Consider the following 20,513-nt stretch of genomic DNA (forward strand, 5'->3'; position numbering starts at 1 on the left):
GAGGAGATCCACATGGCGTGGCAGACTTCTCCTGGCCTGCCCGCTGCTCCCCTCAGCACTGTACTTCGTTGATCTGCCTGTTCTGCTCCCCACTCTGTCGCTGGTGAATCCTCTTACCCTCCGCATCTCTGGCCTGTACCCCAGTTCTGTACGAATAAATAAATAAATCTTTTTTAAAAAATTATAAATTATAAAAAACCTACTATGTAAAAGGAACATATTAGGTGATAATTAAAAGCTAACTTCACATCCCAGGAATTTCTCAACATGGAGAGGAACACTACCTATCATTTCACATACTGGTCCAATGCCTGGGCCAGGTACTTGAGGGAACAAGAAGAGAATGAAAAGAGAGAAATTAAGGAACCTCAATTTAATCTAGTACCAATTCCACATAAACCATAGGAACACACAGATTAGTAAAATGAAGTCACTGGGCTTTGTGGTGGGAATGATATTGTTAACAGCTAAGATGTAGCCATTCATTTAAAATTCATAAACACTGTAAGAAAGAGCTTCCTTCTAAATGCCCATTTCTAAATTTCACAGACAGTTCTTTGTTTACAAGCTGCAGTCATGAGCCAGTCTTCAGACCTCTTAACACCACAGAGAGACTGTGACAAGTCAGTAGCTGACAGTGAAACTACTACAGGAAAGGAAAGAAATTCCTAAATAAAGGGAAGGGACCACTCTCTAGTTAAGTCATATACATGACATGCCATCATCAGCCCATCCTTCTCCAAACTTCATTCCAACCACAACCCTCCACCAGTCCCCCAAGGTCCTCAGCCTGTTGGGGAGATCCTCAGATATTATAGACTCTTCATTTTTGTCAATCACAGAAAATGCCAGGGACACCATTACTCCAATAAAAGTTATCTCTGCAGGTGATAACTAGAGTATCTAAAGTGTGAAAACAGACCTCAGAACCTGCAAGGTTCTGGAGGAGCTAGGACAGGTATCCATTTAGAATTATGACCAGGACATGTAATCACTGCATGAGTCTCCAGAGGGTCCAGAAGGTCAGAGGAATCCCTGGGAAACTTCCTAAGAATGAACTGAGGAAGAGTCCATGTGTCAATGCCCAAAACTACACAATCCTGGTTGTTACCAGGTTCAGAGGTCACCAGAACTGGGGGAGTCCACTGAAGGAGAGTCTCCATAATACCAGCTGCACTAGACAAGCAAAGAAATATTTTTTTTAAAAAAAAGTAGATTTAAAACTCATGTAGGAATTGGGATTAAGATGCATTCTTGTTTTTCAAAAAATTCCCAAGTAAACATAAAAGTGGATCTTAACAAGCACAAAATGAAATTATGAAAAACTACAAAGAAATAAGAAAAGTATTTAAGATGCAAAATCAAAAGAAAGCTGGGGGAATGTTTCAGGAGAGTCATCATGCATAAACTGAACCCCATGGACACAGAGAGGAGACTGAGGTCTCCCAAGACTACACATCCCAAGAGCTAAGAGGCCCAGGGCAGCAGCCAAGGAGTTTCTCAACATGGAGAGAAACATTACCTACCACCCCACACCTGTCTAAACTATGGAGTCTACAGAGCTTGACCCTCCAAACCTCAACCTCTGTTCCAATAATTAAATGTGTTATTAGACTTCAGCCCTTAGCACAAAATAAGCACAATAAACTCAAGTCATCCCAACTGGGTATGCATTAGGGGAAGCCTTACTTGTGGTGATTTTCAAGATCCTCTCTTTCTGTCACCGTGGATGCCATTCTATCAACAGAGGCAGGACCCTGGGAGAAAACAACACAGACAAGTGAATCCCCCCAAAAGGAACCAAGATCACAGGGGCAATCAGCAAAGCCACACACCCCAATCTGGAAAGAGCAGCACAATCAAGTGGATTATTGACACCACACGTGTTTATTTATGACTTAAGGGTGGCTAATTTCAGGGGAGGGAGCAGATATTTGCCAAAGACAAAGTACACTGGTATCTCAGAATCTGGTCAAGATCGGTGCTTACCAGTTCCTCAACAAAAATGGCCATTACACCACAAAACAGCACCTTGTTGTCTCTGACTCACCTTTCTAGAATCTGAACTACCTCTCCAGCCTCAAAACTCCTGGCAAGGGAGGGATCAGGGCAAAGGCACCAGCTCTCAGAGATATGCTCTGATGGCACTCCAAATCAGAGAGGGGAAAAGCACTTCCTCCCTCACACTGCCACCATGAAACTGAGGCTCAGGAATTAGAAAATCCACAAGATCATGTCCCTTGTGAAGGGTTGACATGTTCAGCCCCTGCATATTCAGGGGGTGAGCTCCATTCACAAAGCCATGATTCCCCAGCACATGGCCTCACAGTTCCCAGTTCCCTCACTAGCTTTTCAGGACCAGCACTGTACCACTTTGGAGATAGGGAAGTGTAGCCAGGCTAACTCAGAAGTGATGAAGACAATAAGTGGAATCCATGCCATGAAGCCAGCTGTGTTCTTGACTTCGTGTCTCCCCACCCACTGATTGAGAAACTAACAGTCCACTAAACTAAAACTCCAAAGGTCCCTCTCAAGAGAAAGGGATTTATAACTGTTGTCACCACAGTTAATACACTGACTATTCTTTGAAAATCCTGAAAAACAGATTTTAATAGTTGGATCTGGAGCAAAACTATCCTGTAGTGGCTGCCTTGTCTCTCCCTGGCTTTGCCCTTCCTGTTTGAAGGATGCCAACCACTCAGTTCAGCAAAGAGGAGTTGAGAAAGAGAGTGAATTTTAAGTACCATCCTTCACCCTGAACCATCAAGGGTCACAGGTCAAGCACAGGCAAGAGGAAGTAGAGAAGAGCTGGTGGGCAAGAAGGTCAACTACTCCAAGTCTGTACTACTGTGATTAAATATATACTTGATCTCTTTACAGGTTTCTGGCAGGGCTTGGAAAACCCTTGGAATTTCCCAGTTGGTGCTAGCAACAAAGTTGTCTTTTTGTGTGTTAAAGGCAAATGGCTTTACTCCTCACTTAAAGGTGGGAGGTAGTTGCTAGGAGACCCAACTCTGTTTAGAGGGTTGGAATTTTTCAGTCCAACCTCCAGGGAAGCGAAAGAGACTGGAGGTTGAAACAATGGCAGCCAATGCTGGGTGATTTAATCAACCAAGCTTGCAAATGAAGACTCCATAAAACCCAAGAAGGACAGCTTTCTGGGAGCTTGCAGGCTGCTGAACACACAGAGATTCAGAGAAGAATGGCACCCCCAGAAATGGCATGGGGTCTTCCAGAACCTTTCCCCACATCCTGTGCTGTGCAGCTCTTCCCACTGGCTCTTCCTGAGTTATGTCTTCTTGTAATAAACCGGTAATCTAGTGAGGGAAATGTTCCTCTGTGCTCTGTGATCAGCTCTATAAAATTAATAAAACCCAAGGAGAAGGTCATTGAAACCTCTCACCGAGAGGTTGCTGGTCAGAAGTATAAATGACAACCTGCACTTGTACCTGGCATGGGAGTGGTGTACAGGACAAGGGATTGAACTCTTATCCTGTGAGATTTGACTTTATCTCTAGATAGTATCTGAGTTGAGCTGAACTATAGGACACCCAGAAGGTATTAGAGAACTGGTAATAGAAAAATCTCCACATGATCAAAACCATAATTGGAGATCAGAATCTCAGGTCATTATTCTAGGCCTTGCCAGCACCCATCAAACAGATAGCCCAGAGACTGAGAAGTCTGGCTTCTATCTGTCAGATGGATTTCCATCTCTCCTAGTCTTGCCAATCATGGGCAGCGGGAGCGATTCTTTGTGTGCAGCCAATCTACACCCGCCTTCTTGGCCTTCCATTTTTCCTGAGGGAAGAAGGGAATTGGGGACATGCAGAATTGAGGCCCAAGTTCCAGCAGTTTTTGTCTGGCAGGCCATGTTCCCTGTGAAAGAGTACATGCTCACAGCAACCTCCCCAATGGATCTGAAAGCTCTAGGGTGCTTTTTTCCTAGGGGGGGCTGGGGAGCTGGTGGACAGGAGCTCAAAGAGAATTTGAGGCACCTTCCCTTAGGCAACAGTTGAATCATAGCATACTCCCTAAAAGTTTCTCATAGAGAATCCAAACCCTATTTTCCAGAAAAGCAATATATAAACAGCTTGTCTGACATTGCAGAGTGTTTCTCTATAGACCTTGTGCTTTTCTTGCATCTGAACCAGAAAAACCATTGCCTTGGCCAGTTCCTGCTTCCCTCTAGACATCAGGCTCCTTCTTGAGTCCACTCTGCACCTGCTCCCTGCCCACACACTCCCAGGGCCTACAGGTTTGCCCCCCAGGCCATCAAGCTACCCAAGATTGACCCTTCTCCACATCCCTGCCCTACTAACTTCATGCACAGTAAAAGGTAGACTTTTGGAAATTTTTTACTAAATAAACTGGGGTGCTTTTAGCTAAATAAACTGGGGTGCTTTTAGGTGACCAGGAAGGCAGATTTACCTGGAATCTTTGCATAATTATCAGAGTTTCATTTCACTCTCAAAAGAACCAGGGAGTAAAGAATAAATTCTGTGTTCACCTCTCCCACCCACTGAAATGCCAAAGAGGAAAGAAAGTTGCTTACCTCTCAATGTCTTTGTCTTTTCCTTTTTACCAACTGAAACAGAGTGGGAACCAATATCCAATACACCCTACCCTCATGAGCAGGAGAGTTACTCACCTGGACCTGGTTCTTTTCCAAACTCCAAACTAAGCTGGCAGCAGTGGGAAGCACGTATTCACTCTGTGAAAGGAGACCAGCTGATGAATCAGAATGAAGTAATAATCCAGGAACAAGGTTATGCCGAAACTGTTTCCACCTTCAGAAGAATCAATAAATATGTCTAGTAAATACTGTAGTCCCTTCAATACAGAGGCAGAAGTCTAGCAACTAAGGTTTAGTATGGAAAAGGAGAGGATTTTGAATTCCAGAACCTAGGTTTCTATTGCCAATTCCAGGCCACAATGTAAAACCCTTACAAAAGCCCCTTGCCTGGTCTTAGAACCTGGCTAAAGAAAAGGATCTGGGTTCTGTACACTGAGGACAACACCATGGAGACAGTAAAGCACTGCTCATTAGAAGAGTTCATTCATAGGAGGGCATGTGTAGAATTAGGGGATTTTTTTTTTTTTGACAACTGCATTAAAATTGTTCTACTGAATTGAAGCTATTGCATATTCTGGACATGTTCCCTCCAACATATAAGATGTAGAGTGGGTTTCCTGAGAAGCCATGCTTCGTGCTATAAAATGGGACCACCAGCTTCTGCAGACATGGTTCCTCTGGGACCCGGCTGCCCAGTCCAGCTTCCTCTCTGTTTCCTGTATGGCTGTGTACAAACAACTTACCAGACTTGGTCATGACTCAGCTCACTCGTCATTGTCTACCCAGAGAAAGAAGGAGAAATACTAAAAGTTTTGCTTTCCTTTATAAATTTACAATGTAGGAAAAAATGAAAGTTTCACTTTCTGTTACACATTTTGTTAGTTTTTTTTTCACAGTGAGCTCTCACTGATTCTATGATCAGTAAAGACAACAAAAATTCCACTTTGACAAAAGCCAAAATAAGGAAAAGCTAATCTTAACCAAAATCCATTCACTGCCCATCAGTACTTAAAGTCTTAGAAGTAAGTAACCCCTAAAGGCAATCCCAGTCGTTTTACAGGAAATGTAAAGGGTGTACAGGATTTCAGAATGTGTTTTCCAGTAACAGTGTCACAAGAAAGTGCCAGACGTGAGGCAGGTGGGGCAGGAAGTCTGACCAGTGACCTGAGACCCCATGGTTATCTTGAATCACCTGGCCCAACCCTCACCTGCCAGAGAACACCTGCAGAAAGTAGGTGGGGCTGAAGGAGCTTCCCTCAGTGGCTTTCCAGGTTTAAAAAAAAAAAAAAACCCACACAGCTTACTTTATACAGAATTGTAAAAGGCACCACGCCCCCGCCAAATCGCATTTGTGTCGTATAATTTATGACTATAAAGCTCCTATTTTGAGTTATCAGACCAAATCCAAAGTGTTAAATGCTTGCTCAATAAATGCACGAGTGCATTTGAACGATGGAGCTTTGAGTAACAGTTACATCCAAAATGTAATTTTATTTCCACCATTAAAAGGGGGATTGGGTCTCAATTCCCACCGCCTTCCCGCCAGGTTCCCTGCGCAGAGGAGGGCTCATGAGCGCTGTACAAGAGCTCTGCCTGTAGGATTCCAACTCCACCTCAGTCGTCTCCACCAAGTGGATCCGGAGCCCGACACATTCGGCAGTACACAGGGACCACCCGGGAGGATCAGGAAATGAGGCAGGCCCAGGACGAGGGAGAGGCTGGCCAAGGCAGGCCCTGGGAAACGCAGATCCCAGCACCCTTCCCAGCGTACCCTTGCGGCGCATCCCCCTTGGCGGGGCTCTCAGCGAAAGTTTCACTCCGCCTACAATCCCTGCGTGCACAGCCCGGGCTAGTCCGCTCCCCCCACACTGTGAAACCCCGCTCATGCATCCTGCTGGCCGAGATACCCCGCGCACTCTCGGCGAGTTCACTCTCCTGAGCACCGATTCAGCGCACGCTCTTCCCAGTGCATCCTGCGTACCCCCCAACGTCCTTTCCATCCTTTCTACCCTAACCAAGGTCACCTCACCCGCGGGCAAATGGTTCCCGAAGAACTCCGACCGCTGACCACTCGCAGGTACTGGGATCTGCTACACTCGCTGCGCCATCCGGGTGCAGCGTCGCTGGTGGCTAAGCGTTCGACCTGGGTCAGAGGAAGGGCTGATCCTGGGAGGCCAGCAGACGCGGGACCAGGGGCTGCGCACCGGCCAGTTTCAAGTGAATCTTGGATCAAAGACTGCGTGCTGAGTCCCGCCCCAGGGGACACAGCCTAGCATCCGCCCTGTCAGTCCTGCCCCTGGGCCAGCTTTCTGACCGCGCCCGCAACCCCGCCTCCAGCTTCCTTAGCTTCCACGCCCTGGTCCCACCCCCCACACCCCCAACAAGTCCGGGAAGATTCCACCCGCACCTCCCAGGTCTCTGTTTCTTCCTCTGGAGTGTAGGAGCCCTGCTGATAAGTTGGCCAGCTACTTGTATCTCTTACTATAGTAAGTATTCTCTAGTCAGACAGCTGAGGAGACTTGGCTGAAAAAGACTGATCACCCACGGTCAATACTGCTAGTGCAGAAGCCTGGGATGGTCCCCTAGTGACATAGAGGGGCAGACATAGAAACTATGCCAGAAAGAATAATAATGTGGAACTGTAACAGGGGAGTCTCCAGGAAAAGGGGAAGTTCCAGGTTCCCTACCCCACCCAGAAGGAGCCTGGAGCTGAGCAGAGAAGAGGAATCTAGAAAGGAGATTGAAGATGAAGGGAGCAGGATGAAGCCAGGTGACCTGAGTGTGACACATGGAGCAGAGAGACATGTGAAGAAAACTATTCTTGCTTCTTCTTGGTCCTGGACTGGTTGAAACAGATGTGGGTGAGAGACCGGTGGGGAGGTTCACTATGGAGTCGTTTATCTTGATCTTGATTTTGCTCTTTTCCTCCCAGACTTATCTGGCCATTTCTGATTCTTTTTTCTGCTCCCAGCTAAAAGATGCTTTAGGCTTGTGGAAGGTTTTCAGACCTTGCTTTGGGCCAATCCCTTTTGGGTGAACTTTTACCCACGAGGGGATGGGTAACTTTGGATGTTTGATTTAGAAACTATATTCTTTTTCTTTTCCGTTTTACACACTCATTGTGTAACAGGGTGGTCCCAGGAAAAGGGGAAGTTCCAGATTCCCTGCCCCACCCAGAAGGAGGGTGGAGCTGAGCAGAGAGAAGAAAGGAAGAAGGAGAGAAGAAGGGAAGGAAGCCAGATGGAGAACAAGGAGGAGACCTGAGGAAGCCACATGGGGCAGCAAGCATGTGAAGAAACCGTGCTTGTTTCCTGACCCTGGACTGGTTAAGGCAGATGTGGGTGAGATACCTGTAGGGAGGTGACTATGGCAGTGTTTATATTGATTTTGATTTTGTTCTTTTCCTCCCAGATTTGTCTGGCCATTTCTGACCCTTTTCCATGGGTCCTGGCCAGAAGGAGCTTTAGTCTTGTGTCTGGCTTTCAGGCCTTGCTTTGGGCCAATCCCTTCTGGGTGGACTTTTGCCCACGAGAGGATGGGTAACTTCAGGTGTTTGACTTAGAAGTTATATTCTTTGTGTTCCGTATTGTATATTCACTGTATTAAAGTCCCTTTTCATTAAAGTTATATATGTTTTGTCTTGTTGCGGCAGATGGCAGAACCCACTTAGAGCAGGCAGGTTTTGGGCTTCAGGGTTTTCCCTCTCTCCCTGTCATATAACAGAGTTTGTCCTGTAACAATTGTATTAAAGTTCCTTTCCATTAAAGCTCTTATTGTAACAGATACAGGTTTCTCGGACTCCGCCCCCACTCGATGCTGGAACTCCAAATCCCATCAGTACCAAGGAGAAGCACGCAGGGACGTGAGGGCGGAGCTGAGCAGCCAGGTGGGGATAAAACCGGACACGTGGGCTCTGGGGGTCTCTTGGCCTGGTGGTTCGCAGCTGATCGTTTTGGCGCTCAATCGGTTTTCAGCGTGCCGGTGGAGTCCACGTCAGCAGAACTGGTAGGACATCCTAGTTAACCTGTGTTTCTCTCCCTCTTTCCCTGGGTTATCCCTTTACCTTTCTCCTTATAAATAAATCCATTATTTAACCTTTTGAAGTGTGTCCATAATACGATTGAATCGTAAGCGCACGGGTGAAGACCCACAGACAGGCAACCCAATTCACATTGGGGTGCCCTGTAACATTATGACTTGTCTTGATGCGGCGGATGGCAGAACCTATTTAGAGCAGGCAGGTTTGGAGGTTCAGTAGTGCCTCTCTACCTGCCCTCTAAGATACTGGCCTGTGGAGAGCTATGAATGGGGGCTAGGCCATGTCAGCTGTGGCCCCCTTCGTCTCTAGGGCTTCAGTTTCTCCTTTGGAAACTGTTTCTGGGATCTTCCTTGTCCTGGAAGTTCACCAGTAGTCAAGGGAAAGCCCAAGAATCTGTTCCCAGGAGAGTCAAAGACTGACCCAAGCACAACACTGTGAAGCTATTGCAGCCACTGCAGCCGGAGTGATACCCTCTCTTGTTGAGCTCACACACCCAGGAGTGACTCCAAACTACTTGAAATTCTCCTGAAGCTAAAACTGTCTTAACGCTATCTAGTCCTTTCAGTCTATGGTGATGTTGCACAGGTATCTTGGTGGTGGTAATTTTATGGGGACAACACTTGAGAGGGGAAATCAAACATTGTACAAAAATGAACAATGATGCAAAAATATAAAAAATATAAATATATAAAAAATAAATAAAAATGGGCCCTCCCTGGTGGTACAGCGGGTTAAAGCACAGCACGAAGAAGCTAAAGCCACTTCAGAATGAGTTCAATCCCGGCCCCCGAGGAGATCAACATGACATGGCAGACCTCTCCTAACCCTCCTGCTGCTCCCCTCAGTAGTGTACTTTGTTGATCTGCCAGTTCTGCTCACCACTCTGTCTCTGGTGAATCCTCTTACTGCACCTATGCCTGTGGCCTGTACCCAGTTCTTTATGCATAAATAAATAAATAAATCTTATTTTAAAAAATTACTAGATCGATATCTATTCCTTTCTTCAGCCCTAGTCCCAATCATGGATTGTTGGGAGAGGTGGGGGGGGGGCGCAGAACAGGCAGGGTGTTAAGGTGGGAGCTGAGTCAGCGAGCAGAGATTCCTAAAAGAGGAAAAAAGGGGAGCGGGTGCGAGGAAGATATGGAATCAGAGTTGGGTGCAAGCCTTCCTGTTCTGCTCTCAGCAGTTTATTTTATACATTACGAGTAAGCAGTGGGATGACATCAGCACATGAACTGGGCTGAGAGATTATAATCATCTTTTTATCTAAGAACAGTTTGGGATCATATTAACATTCAGCTGACATTGTAACATTTATTATTCTTAAAACCAATCTATTAAAGTTAAGATAGGTACATAAATTCATAAAATTTAAGGCTAACATTGTTATATTTACCACAGTGATGATTGGCTAAAATAAAGTCCCTTTGAACCTTACATGCTACTGAATGATCTTCAATCTCACTGAGACATCTTAGAGGGTAAAGTCAAGTCCAGGACTAAGGTGGAGGCTGGGCTGAAGATGTGAAACATGATAAAGTGAGGTCACGGACCAAGGTGAAGTTGTAAAAGAGGGTAAAGTAAAGTCGAGGGCCAGGTTGGAGAAGTTTTCTTGTAGATATCACTAAGGGAGATAGTAAGATTCCTCTTTTAAAGACTGAGCAATAAAAAGCTTAAGTAAGAGAGTAGAGTGATAAGATTTGGGTTCTCATCCAGGCAGTAGAAGAACTCTGATTATTTTTTAACATATTCTAGTACTGCCCTGTTTTACAATATTGATTCTGTTATAAGCCAATTGCTTTTATTAATTAACCAGTTGTAATATTATTTTTGACTTCAAGTTGTAATATTATTTTTGCCCGTACTGGGGCAGCGCTTGCTTGCCTGGGCCTGGCAGCATCTTATGAGACTAAGGCAATCCAATTGAAAACTGATGGTTGCTGAGAATATTTTGATGATTATACAAAAAAAAAAGGGAGGTCATAACATGAGCTAGAGTGGAAATTCTTATTTTTCAGAGCTTTTCCTTTTCTATCCGGAATTTGTCAGTCGATAGAAATTGCATAGCTTGTGTCAATTCCCCAATTCTTTGTGCTAGTTGCCTTTCCCTTTCCATGCCAATGGCTAACCATATTTCTAGAACACCACTGAGAAAGGATAAAAACTTCTAAAACAGTGTTTTTCAAAAGCTAGCTGGTCTCATTGGGCGGTCAGGAACCTTTGATGAGACAGAAAGAAGGGAAAGAGCATCCCCTACCTCACTTATGGGAGGACAGGTGAGTGTGTCACACACAGTATTTCCAGAGTTTTCCCACTGGAATACTTGAAATGATGCCACCAGTTGAGGTGTCCCTGTTCTTCAGCCTTCACCTTTAGGAATTGTTGGCCCTTGAACAGCATGGGTTGATCTGAAAGGGTCCACTTTTATGCTGATATTTTAATGAATATACTAAAAAATAATTATCTGCAGCAATTTGAAAAACTAATAGACAAAAAAAAGCTTAGAATGACAAAGCCACTTAGAAAAACTTAGGTATGTCATGAATGCATAAAACCATACATAGTAGTCTAATTTATCATTTTCCATAATATATATACAAATCTACTTATTAAAAAGTTGAAACTTATCAAAATCTATCCACACAAATATGGACAATGCATGGCACCATTCACACTCAAGAGAAATGTAAACAAACATGAAGTTATTGCCTATCATACTAAGGTAATAACTTTTTAAGCAATTCCTGTTGCAATTTCAGTGGACACAAGTATTACAAGTTTCCACTTTAAATGTTCTATGATGCTAAATATCTCTGGATGAACAGTTCTTCTCCAATTATTGTTGGGAGAGGATGCCCCTGTCCATCACGTTGTTCTGAAGCCAGTTCTACTGATAGCAGAATGCAGTTGTCATCTAAAGGGTCTTCTCAACAGGAAACCACAGGACCTCTGTGTATTGTCCCAGCTGGACACCAAGTAGAGAGGACAAATGAGGACCCCCAAATGTCATTTTCTCCCTTGCTTCCACACAACTCTGTCTGCCATTCTAACCCATTATTGTATAAGAAATTTCTTTGTCTTCTGACAAGGGCTGGTTTTGCAGGTATGATTTACAAATGCCTGACACAATTTTGCTTCTAGTTTGTCATACAGATGACTCAGGACAGTGAGTTATCTTCAGGTGAGATCACATTGGTATCAGTGTCCATGCTGCACGCTAGCTGTTGACTTTCTAGAAATTCCTCAAATACATCTGGAGTTATCAGATGGGAATAATTTCCCTGCTTCAAGAAGGTCAAATGTCAGAGGAGATACAAAATTGTGTTATAATTGGTAACTTCTTGCCAAATTGTGTATCCTGCAGCTCTCCACATATAGCACTAGCCAGTACTCTGAGAGCCCTTTATCGAGCTCCTTTTTAAAAATTCAGTTTATAATTTAATAGACAGAGAAGCATGCACTAAAGAATTTGCTGATTTTCTGGAAGCTTAGAAAAATTACAAGTATTATGTGAGAGTTAAGCTATACGCAGATCCTCCCTAGAGTAATTATACCACTCCTTTCACTTGTTTCCATTCTCTGAACACCCAAGCCCCTGTTCAGGTATGTCCATGTGGTATTTCTTTATTGCACCCAAGTTCTCTCTTCCTTCCTGATTTAGAGCTCAAAGTTAGAGTATCTCTGAGAGTATTTGCTGGTCTGTTCTGCAGTCACAAGCTAGTGCTCCCTCCCTAAAGTTCAACCAAAGTTCACTGCAATTTTAATTGAATTATATCAAGAAAATTGTGAAATTTTTTTAAGATAATTTTTGTACATTATATTTTCTATGGTCTGAAATTTTATCTCAAAATTAAATATTGAGATCTTAACCCCCAATGCGCTAATATTAGAAGGTGAAACTTTGGGAGGTGATTAGGTTTTGAGGATAGAGCCTCAAAAGTGAAAGGAATTGCTACCCTTTTAAAGAGACTTCAGAAATCTCTCTTGCCCATCTGCCAAGTGAAGAAATAGCAAGAAGACAATCTATGGTATCTCAGAAGATACTGAAACTATGAGTGTCCTGATAATGGATTCCAGTCTAAAAGAATTATAAGAATTAAATGCCTGTTTAAGGGGATAAGGGAAATGGCAGCTGAGTGAAGACTCTAGACTCACATCCTCTACATATTCACTGACTCACATCCTCTACATATTCACAGCTAAATAGTGGAACAGGCCAAACAGGTAGTCTACCCAAACTGGCAAGGGAAGACCTGGCAGCTATGGCGCTTAAATAGCAGAGTAGAAATGGCAAGACACTTACATACTAATCCTCAGCAAACCTCAGAGAGTTCCCAGCCCTGGAATGGAAACTGAAAGTAGACACAACACAGTATTTCCTTGAGGAATATTGTACAGACCTCTGTGCAGCCCTGGGTGAAGTCCAGGGTGGATCCTCAAAACAGCCCATGTGTCGGTCACCTTCAACAGATCTCAGGGAGGCCTAGATGGGGCTTGGAAGCAAATCTGCCCTAGTAGGACTTCACAGCGGTTGGTGCATTCAGGAACAATCTGTGGAAGGAGTAGGTCCCCCTCAGAACTCAGTGAGCTCTACAAGGGTCCTGGAAGCAGCTCTCACCAAAGCAGACCCCAGTAGATCTTCACAAACTCCAGAACAGGACCAGGAAGCAAGCTGACCACAGTTGGCAATTGTGGGTCCTAGTAATAGGGTTCTGGAAGCAATTTAGACTCTGTGGATTCTGGAAAGCAGTGGAACAGACCGTGTCAAAGGGAGCAGACACAAGAAGCCCTGGAAGAGGCAATTTCAGAGCTGGTCCCCATGGCTTGTGGACCTTGGAGCGGTGAACCTGAGGGATGTCATTCTGACAGAGAGTCTCTCAAGTAGGAGTAGAATTGATTATCCCTTGGCTAGTAGAGACCATCACAAACTTTCACAGGGCTGATGCTGAAGAGATTCATTCTACATTGAAGAGGAGACAGATGGAGAGAGGAACCTGGTCTGGAGTTGAGGACACTGCTGATAGGGCTGATGACTCAGCCAGCACAATGAAGAGGAGGTACAGGCAAACATCAAGAAACAAAAAAAAAGCTCAAATAAATAATCTAATAGAACATAACAAGAAGCTAGGAAAAAAGAACAAATGAGGCTAAAGGCCAGCAGAATGAAGAAAATAATAAAAATTAGAAATGAAATGGAAGTCCAAAGGACAGTTCAAAAGATCAATAAAATCAAAAGCTGTTATTTGATAAACTAAACAAAAAAATTGGGTAAAATAGACAAGCCTCTAGCTAAACTCACTAGGAAAAAATGGGGGAAGAATAACTACTATGTACGTGTTTGCTTTTGCTGACATAACACATTACACTTCTTGGCTGGCATGTGCTAACCCATCCTGGCATCCCTGCAATAAATTCCATTTGGTATTGTTGTTTGTTCCTCTTAACATAATGCTGAATTCAGTTTTTCTGTATTTTGTTGAGAATTTTTGCATCTACATTTATTAGAGATAGTGGTCTATAATCTTTTGGGGAGATATTTGTGTCTGTTATTGGCATTCCTCTTCTTAAAATTTTTTAAAGTATGAGTGATACAGATGTAAGGCTTTATTTTAAGGATTAGTAGAATTCACTTTTAAAGTCTTCTTATCCTTACCTTTGTTTGGGGAGAGACTTTTGATACTGTTTCATGTTCCATAAGTGTGATTAGCTTGCTCAAGTTTATTTTTTCATAATTTAATCTTAGGAAAATACAATGGTCTAAAAATTACCCATTTCTTCAAGATAATCAAATTTATCGTCATGTAGCTGTTCCTAGTAGTCTGTTATGATCCTTTGTATTTCTACGCTATCAGCTGTAATGTCTCCTTTTTATTTCCATATTTATTTCTAATTCTATGTATAATATTCTATTATAATTCTCTATTTCTAGTATATAACATAAATCTAGCTAAATAATTGTCAATTTTGTTTATCTTTTCAAGGAACAAACTCTTAGTTTCATTAATATTTCATGAATAATCTTTTGTATTATTTTTGTTTCTATTTTACTTATTTCTGTTCTAATTGTAACATTTCCTTTCTTATACTAACTTTTGGCTTAGTTGTTCCTTTTCAAATTGCTCTAGGTGTAAAGTTAAATTGCTTACTTGAGATTTTTTTTTTTTTTTTTAATAACATAGGCCTATATTGCTACTAACTTCCACTGAACACCAACCTAGAAGAGAAGAGCAGGATAACTTTCTCTGGGCATAGTCCTCTGTTTTTTCATTCTGTTTCACTCTCTGTTTTTATTTATATATGTTAAGAGAGGCAGGTATTTCTCCCAGTGTTGAAGGACTGATCCATGAGAGAGGTGAGGCATGGGTAGTACTGGTATGTGATGCCTCCAGGGATAATTTCTGGCGATCTGTTGATGAAGTCACACTCAGACAACTGAGGCTTGTACATTCTACAATATTATTAAGATGTTTTTTCCTTGAAACAAGGACTTGGTAAAAATACAAATTCCATAAACTGTCCAGAGCAAGAACATATCATCTCCAAACCCCTCAGGGGTCACATCAGAGGAAACTGAGTGGAACTTTCCATGCGGAAAGACTTGACCTAATCTAATAGTGATCTTGCAGTTCTGGGAATTCCCAACCTGTGCTTCAGTTTCTTTATCTGCATATGGGGAAGAGAGTATTTGCATTCCAACACTCAAAGAGGAACAAGTGAAATTGAAAGGTATGTATCACCTTAAAAAAAAAAAATCAAAAAATAAAAATTGCCTGATGCTCAATGGACATTGATTAATGTATTATGTTATTACCTCTTCATCCTGCGTAGGTTGCAAAGCATTTTTTATTAGCCTGACTTCTACCAAATCATATCCTGCATAATATTCTTCCTAAGTGCCTATGTGTTCTGGGCAATATGGAACAAAAAGAAAACTTGAAGTGTCCTCTTTACTCTCTCCTTTGTAGGAGGGGCCGGGGTAAAGAAAGGGGAGGGAGGGGGAGGGGAGAAGAGCAAACGAGAAGCAAACCTAGGAAGAGACAAAGAGATTTCCCACTGGTGGGCCTGGAGCACATTAAATTGTGGATTCTTGGTTGAAAATTAACAAAGAATTTTCAGTTGGAGAGAGCAGACATTAAACCATGTTTCTTCCTTCTGAGCAGAACCTTGGTTTTAATTTAATTTTTGGACAATATGTGGTTTCTCCCCTCAGATGTGGTCACCACAGTTCTCCCACCACCAGGGTACCCATAGTCTGTCACCATATTCCCTTGTGCTAAGCAGACCTTTTGATTCTTTTGATTCCTTTTTTTTTTTCCATAAAAGACCTGAGGTATAGGTCAGAGGTGCAGGGGTGGGAGGGAACCACCAGAGACAGAGTCAGGAGAAGAACAGGGGGCTCCACTGAAGTACACTGCTGAGGGGAGCAGCAGGTGAGACAAGAGAGGTCTGCTGGGCCATGGGCAGTTTAGCTCCATGGCCCGGGATGGAACTCAGGTTGCACCAGTGATAATGCTGAGACTTAGCCCCTAGGCTACAATAGAGGCCCCCTTTGAACCCTTCTGTGCTCAAGGTGGGAAGACCAGGTTTAAGCTGTTCTGCCTCTCCAGTTCAGGATCCCAGGGAGGGTCCCTCAGGTCTGGACTGTGGGCTTAACTGCGATACTTCAGTGACAGTGACCACCAATGTCAAAGTGAGTGGGTAGGAGCCTTTCTGAGAACCATGGCAGTGTGGCATCTGGTTTAACAATAGGCTGATGGGCTGCTGTCCATGGAGAAGGGACATTTTGTAGCAAAGCAATTCCAACCCACATAAAGAAGTGAAGTGTGTCCATTTTAGTAGGAGGTCACAGGGGAAGATGCCACTGAGATGGCACCCTAGTGTCATTGGACATGGCAGACTGTGATCTGGGCAAGGTGGAAAGAGAGAGCATGATCTTAAGAAGGAGGTAGTTGGTTATCTTCCCAGTGGATCACCATTTTAGCACTGAATTTCTATGTTTATAAATCTGTGCCTAGGGAATTCTGTGAAAGAGATGTTTTTTGCTAAAACCAAAAAAAAAAAAAAAATAGTGGAAGTTGGTGTTCACCAAAATGCCATACCTTTTTGAGAGGTTAAGAGCTCTATTCATTGCCTTCAGAGAAAGGCTCAACATTGTAGGCGACCCCTTGTAGGGAAGATGTTAGCAGGGCCTTTGAACCCCGTCATATAGCCCACCTGCATGGTGCTGTGCCCCCAGGGAAGGCTCCAGAGTAAAAGAACCAATCAGAGATTAGATTCTCAGAATTAGAAAGACTAAAATGTCTGATATCTCCAAAGACATGAAAAGATTCAGAACAAGATTCCTCGAAATATACTACTTTAGCATATGGGTTATTTTGATGTAGAAACAATTTAGACCCAGCAGGTTCAATATAAACATTAGTATCTCCCATAATTGGCTAAAAAAGATTTAGAAAGGGGAGCTGACCTACAGAGCATTCCCTCTCTAAAAGATAACGCTTTACCTGAATGATGTCACTATGGTATGTAATAACCAAGTCTCTGCTTCTTTACACACCCATACTGAGCCTCCTCCGAGGCCCCTGGCCTTTAGCCCATTCCTTTGCTCAAGATAACATACAAGCTTCAAATTCCTGACTTGTCATTTTATCCCAAATCTCTGGGCCCCTTTTCTTCTCCCATTTATATGAAGTATCTCAACAAAGTACCAAAAAGGGTAGAGGAATATATGTCATTCTTTCTGCATAGGTTCCCAAATCCACTTCAAAAGAATGTCTGTAGAGCCCGCCCCTTAGAAATTCAGACACCAAGTAATTTCAGAGGTTTCAGTTCAATTCTGATACTGCCCACCCAACCCAAAGATAGTGTCAGATTCCACAGATTAAGGACTCAGTCTTTCCAAGACTGATCTCTTCATATGCTGGTTGTAAAGCTTTTTCCTGTGCGTCTGACCAACCAGATTAAAGATTACCCCAGCCCACTGCTCAGATTTCACTTAGAGTCACAGACAAAGTTGTTAATTGCACCCTTGATTTGTTTTCCGTAAATTCAAGATTCACACTATCCCTTCCTCAAGGTCAATGAAGTGGTAGAATGGTTCATGGAAATCAGGAAACCCACTTACTCATTAGAACACCTATTTATCACAAAAGATATTGAAGATATGAACCAACAATAGGATAAAATAAAGCATACTCTGGAAAGGAACTTCTGCCTCATGGATTTTGAGGTCTGACAAGGTGCACACTCCAACCTGGAGGCTTCTTGAACTCCTTCTTTGTGGACTTGCACTGAGGCTTCCTTATATAGGCATGATTGATTAAATCATTGACCGCTGGCAATGATTTAATCTCTAGACCCTTTTCCTCCTCCCCCCCACCCCAATCAGGACCTTCTATAACTGTTGGTTTCCCTGGCAACTGGCCCCAATCTCAGATGTCTTCCAAAAATTACTCTGCTTTGGAATCTCACCCTTCCATTTGGGGTGACCTAGGACTAAAGACTACTCTTAAACATTTATTTCAGGGAAATAAGAGTAAACAGAAGCCATTATTATTTAATATGCAACCTCTCCTGCAAGAGATTTCTCAGAAATCCAGGACACAGGTTGAATAAAGACTTTTATTACAGCCTGTTATCACCTCCAAAGTGGGAGTAGTGCCATTTTGACAGCTGGAACAGTTGCTATTTTCTCCATCTCCACTTCCAAACTACTACATATCAGATGGCTTGGATTATACCAGACTTTCAGATGGAGTTCGGGGTACAACTGGGAAAGAAGACAGAGCAAAGTGAATGTATATTTAAGGTGATGAGAAGTAAAGACACATGTAGATTCTGCTCCTGGTAGCTTAACGCATTGGCAGATGGGCTTTTCAAGGATGATGGCAACCATCATGAATGAGTTGTATTATTCAGTCTGAATGTCACATGGTGAATTAGGGGGTCTCTCCCCTCCTGAATCCCACAGGGTCTTGCCCAAATTACAGTTCATTAGTTCCTGCCTGGAAGGGCTTTGGGCTCCTGGAATGCTTTTGAGCCTCAGCTACCCCACTTCAGACTGATCTTGTTTAATTAGCTGTTTACCCCTGAGCAGTGGATGATTTTCAGAATTTGATCAGGAGTCTCTCCCCTACTCCTTTTCTCTCTCTGTTCCCGTTGAACGTCTCTCCAATTAAAGATCTTAGAGCACTTTAAGTTTCTACTTTCGTTATCTTTGTGCATCCCCCTGGCCAGATGCTTAGAATGGGATGCTTACGACATTTCTCCTTTCTTCCCTTAACAGTTTTGAGTCCCTAGGTGGCACATAGTTTCACCTGGTTTCACTTTTTCTAAGAGGTCTGTAAGTAGGTGACTTCGAGAGGTCAGATGTGAATAGAAATTCCTTGAAACATGAGTATGTGGACTGAATGGTTGATGTGAATTACTGGATGTCTCTGGGCTCCAAAACTTTGGGGAATTCCTTATAGTGTCCACTCAACCCCTCCCAGTTATGAGTTGGTTAGAAGGCTGTTCTCCCTCATTCAGAGAAACTGAAGAAAAGGACATTGAATTCAATATAATCCATTTGATTACAAAAAGCTTCTATAATAAATGGTAGTGCTAACACCATTTATGGAACAAACTGTCCTTGTTCCATTGCGTATTCTTTATTCCTTTGAAAAAATTAATTATCCATATATATGTGGCTTTATTTTGGGGCTTTCTATTCAGTTCAACTGATCTGTGTGTGTGTGTGTCTGTGTTGTGTGTGTGTTTTGTTCTAGTAACACACATTATATGGCTTTGTAGTATAGTCTGAAGTGTGATGCCTCCATTCTCCTTTGATTTTTAGTTGGACTTTGGCTATTTGCATGTTTTTTGTGACTCCATATGAATTTCATCAATATTTGTTCTATTTCTTTGAAGATGTCATTGAGATTTTTACTGGAATAGCAGTGAATCTGTAGATTGCTCTTGGTAGAATGACCATTTTAACAATCTTAATTCTCTCAATCCATGAGCTGTGGAACAATGATGTAATGCATATATAAATAAATAAATTTAAATAAATAAACAAAAAAATGGTAGTGCTAAACAATTTTCATGTTTTTTGTATTTTTAATATGGGTTTAAAAATTGTTCTCATCATCACAAAAAAAAATGCAGCGTCCAAGGATAAGTGGCCCATTCCTGGGGCTTCCTTGCTCCAGGTCTCTTTATTACTCTGCAGAAAATGATATCTAGGAATTTCTAGACTGAAAGATGTGTTTTATTTTGTATTTATTTTTTAACTTATGCATCTTGCATTTCCTTGAAAACTAAGTTTTTGATCTTAAAGAAAACAATGAAAGGCACCTATTTAAATTTCTCGGTAACTGAGAACAAGAGGATAATTACAATAGATGACCTCACTGCTCTTATTACTCAGGAAATTACCAAGGGGGTGGAGAACTATAAGACCAAAGATGCTCCCATTGCTGAAGTAGCTCAAAAAAACAAAATTTGGGGGCTCTCCCTGGTGATGCAACAGGTTAAAGCACCACATTATGAAGCTCTCAGAAGCCACTGCAGCACTAGTTCGTTCAATCCCCCACCCCAGAGGTGACCCACATGGCGTGGCAGACCTCCCTTGACTCGCCCGCTGCTCCCCTCCACAGTATACTTTGTCAATCTGCCTGTTCTGCTCCACACTGTCTCTGGTGAATCCTCTCACCGCCCCTGCACCTCTGGCCTGTACTGCAGTTCTGTAAGTAAACATAAATAAATAAATCTTAAAAAAAATAAAAATAAAAATAAAAATTTGGAAGCTGTGAGCCAGGAACTGTAGACAGATACCAAATATACATCTTTCTTGTAAGTCACAATATCACACCACCCCTGCAGCAGGTGGGAAACTCAGGCAGGATTTCTCTATTA

The 20,513-nt window shown here is 42.7% G+C and overlaps 1 protein-coding gene across 2 annotated transcripts in view; it reads right to left on the reverse strand.

The window, feature by feature from the left end:
* Positions 1-7,175, reverse strand: part of UPP1 (uridine phosphorylase 1) — a 19,291-nt gene extending 12,116 nt beyond the window's left edge. Inside the window, exons 1-3 of one of the 2 annotated variants that reach the window (XM_004676531.2) lie at positions 6,606-7,175; positions 4,652-4,714; positions 1,690-1,757 (exon numbers count right to left, since the gene is read on the reverse strand). In XM_004676531.2, coding sequence (XP_004676588.1) covers positions 1,690-1,736 — 47 coding nt within the window. In that variant the 5' untranslated portion in view covers positions 1,737-1,757; positions 4,652-4,714; positions 6,606-7,175. Of the gene's footprint in view, positions 1-1,689; positions 1,758-4,651; positions 4,791-6,605 lie in introns of both variants that reach the window. The other variant, XM_012735047.1, reaches the window with a different exon arrangement.
* Positions 7,176-20,513: the final 13,338 nt, after the last annotated feature.

This window comes from Condylura cristata, unplaced genomic scaffold, assembly GCF_000260355.1.
Source record: "Condylura cristata isolate star-nosed mole 26May11 unplaced genomic scaffold, ConCri1.0 scaffold00004, whole genome shotgun sequence".
Lineage (NCBI taxonomy): Eukaryota > Metazoa > Chordata > Mammalia > Eulipotyphla > Talpidae > Condylura > Condylura cristata.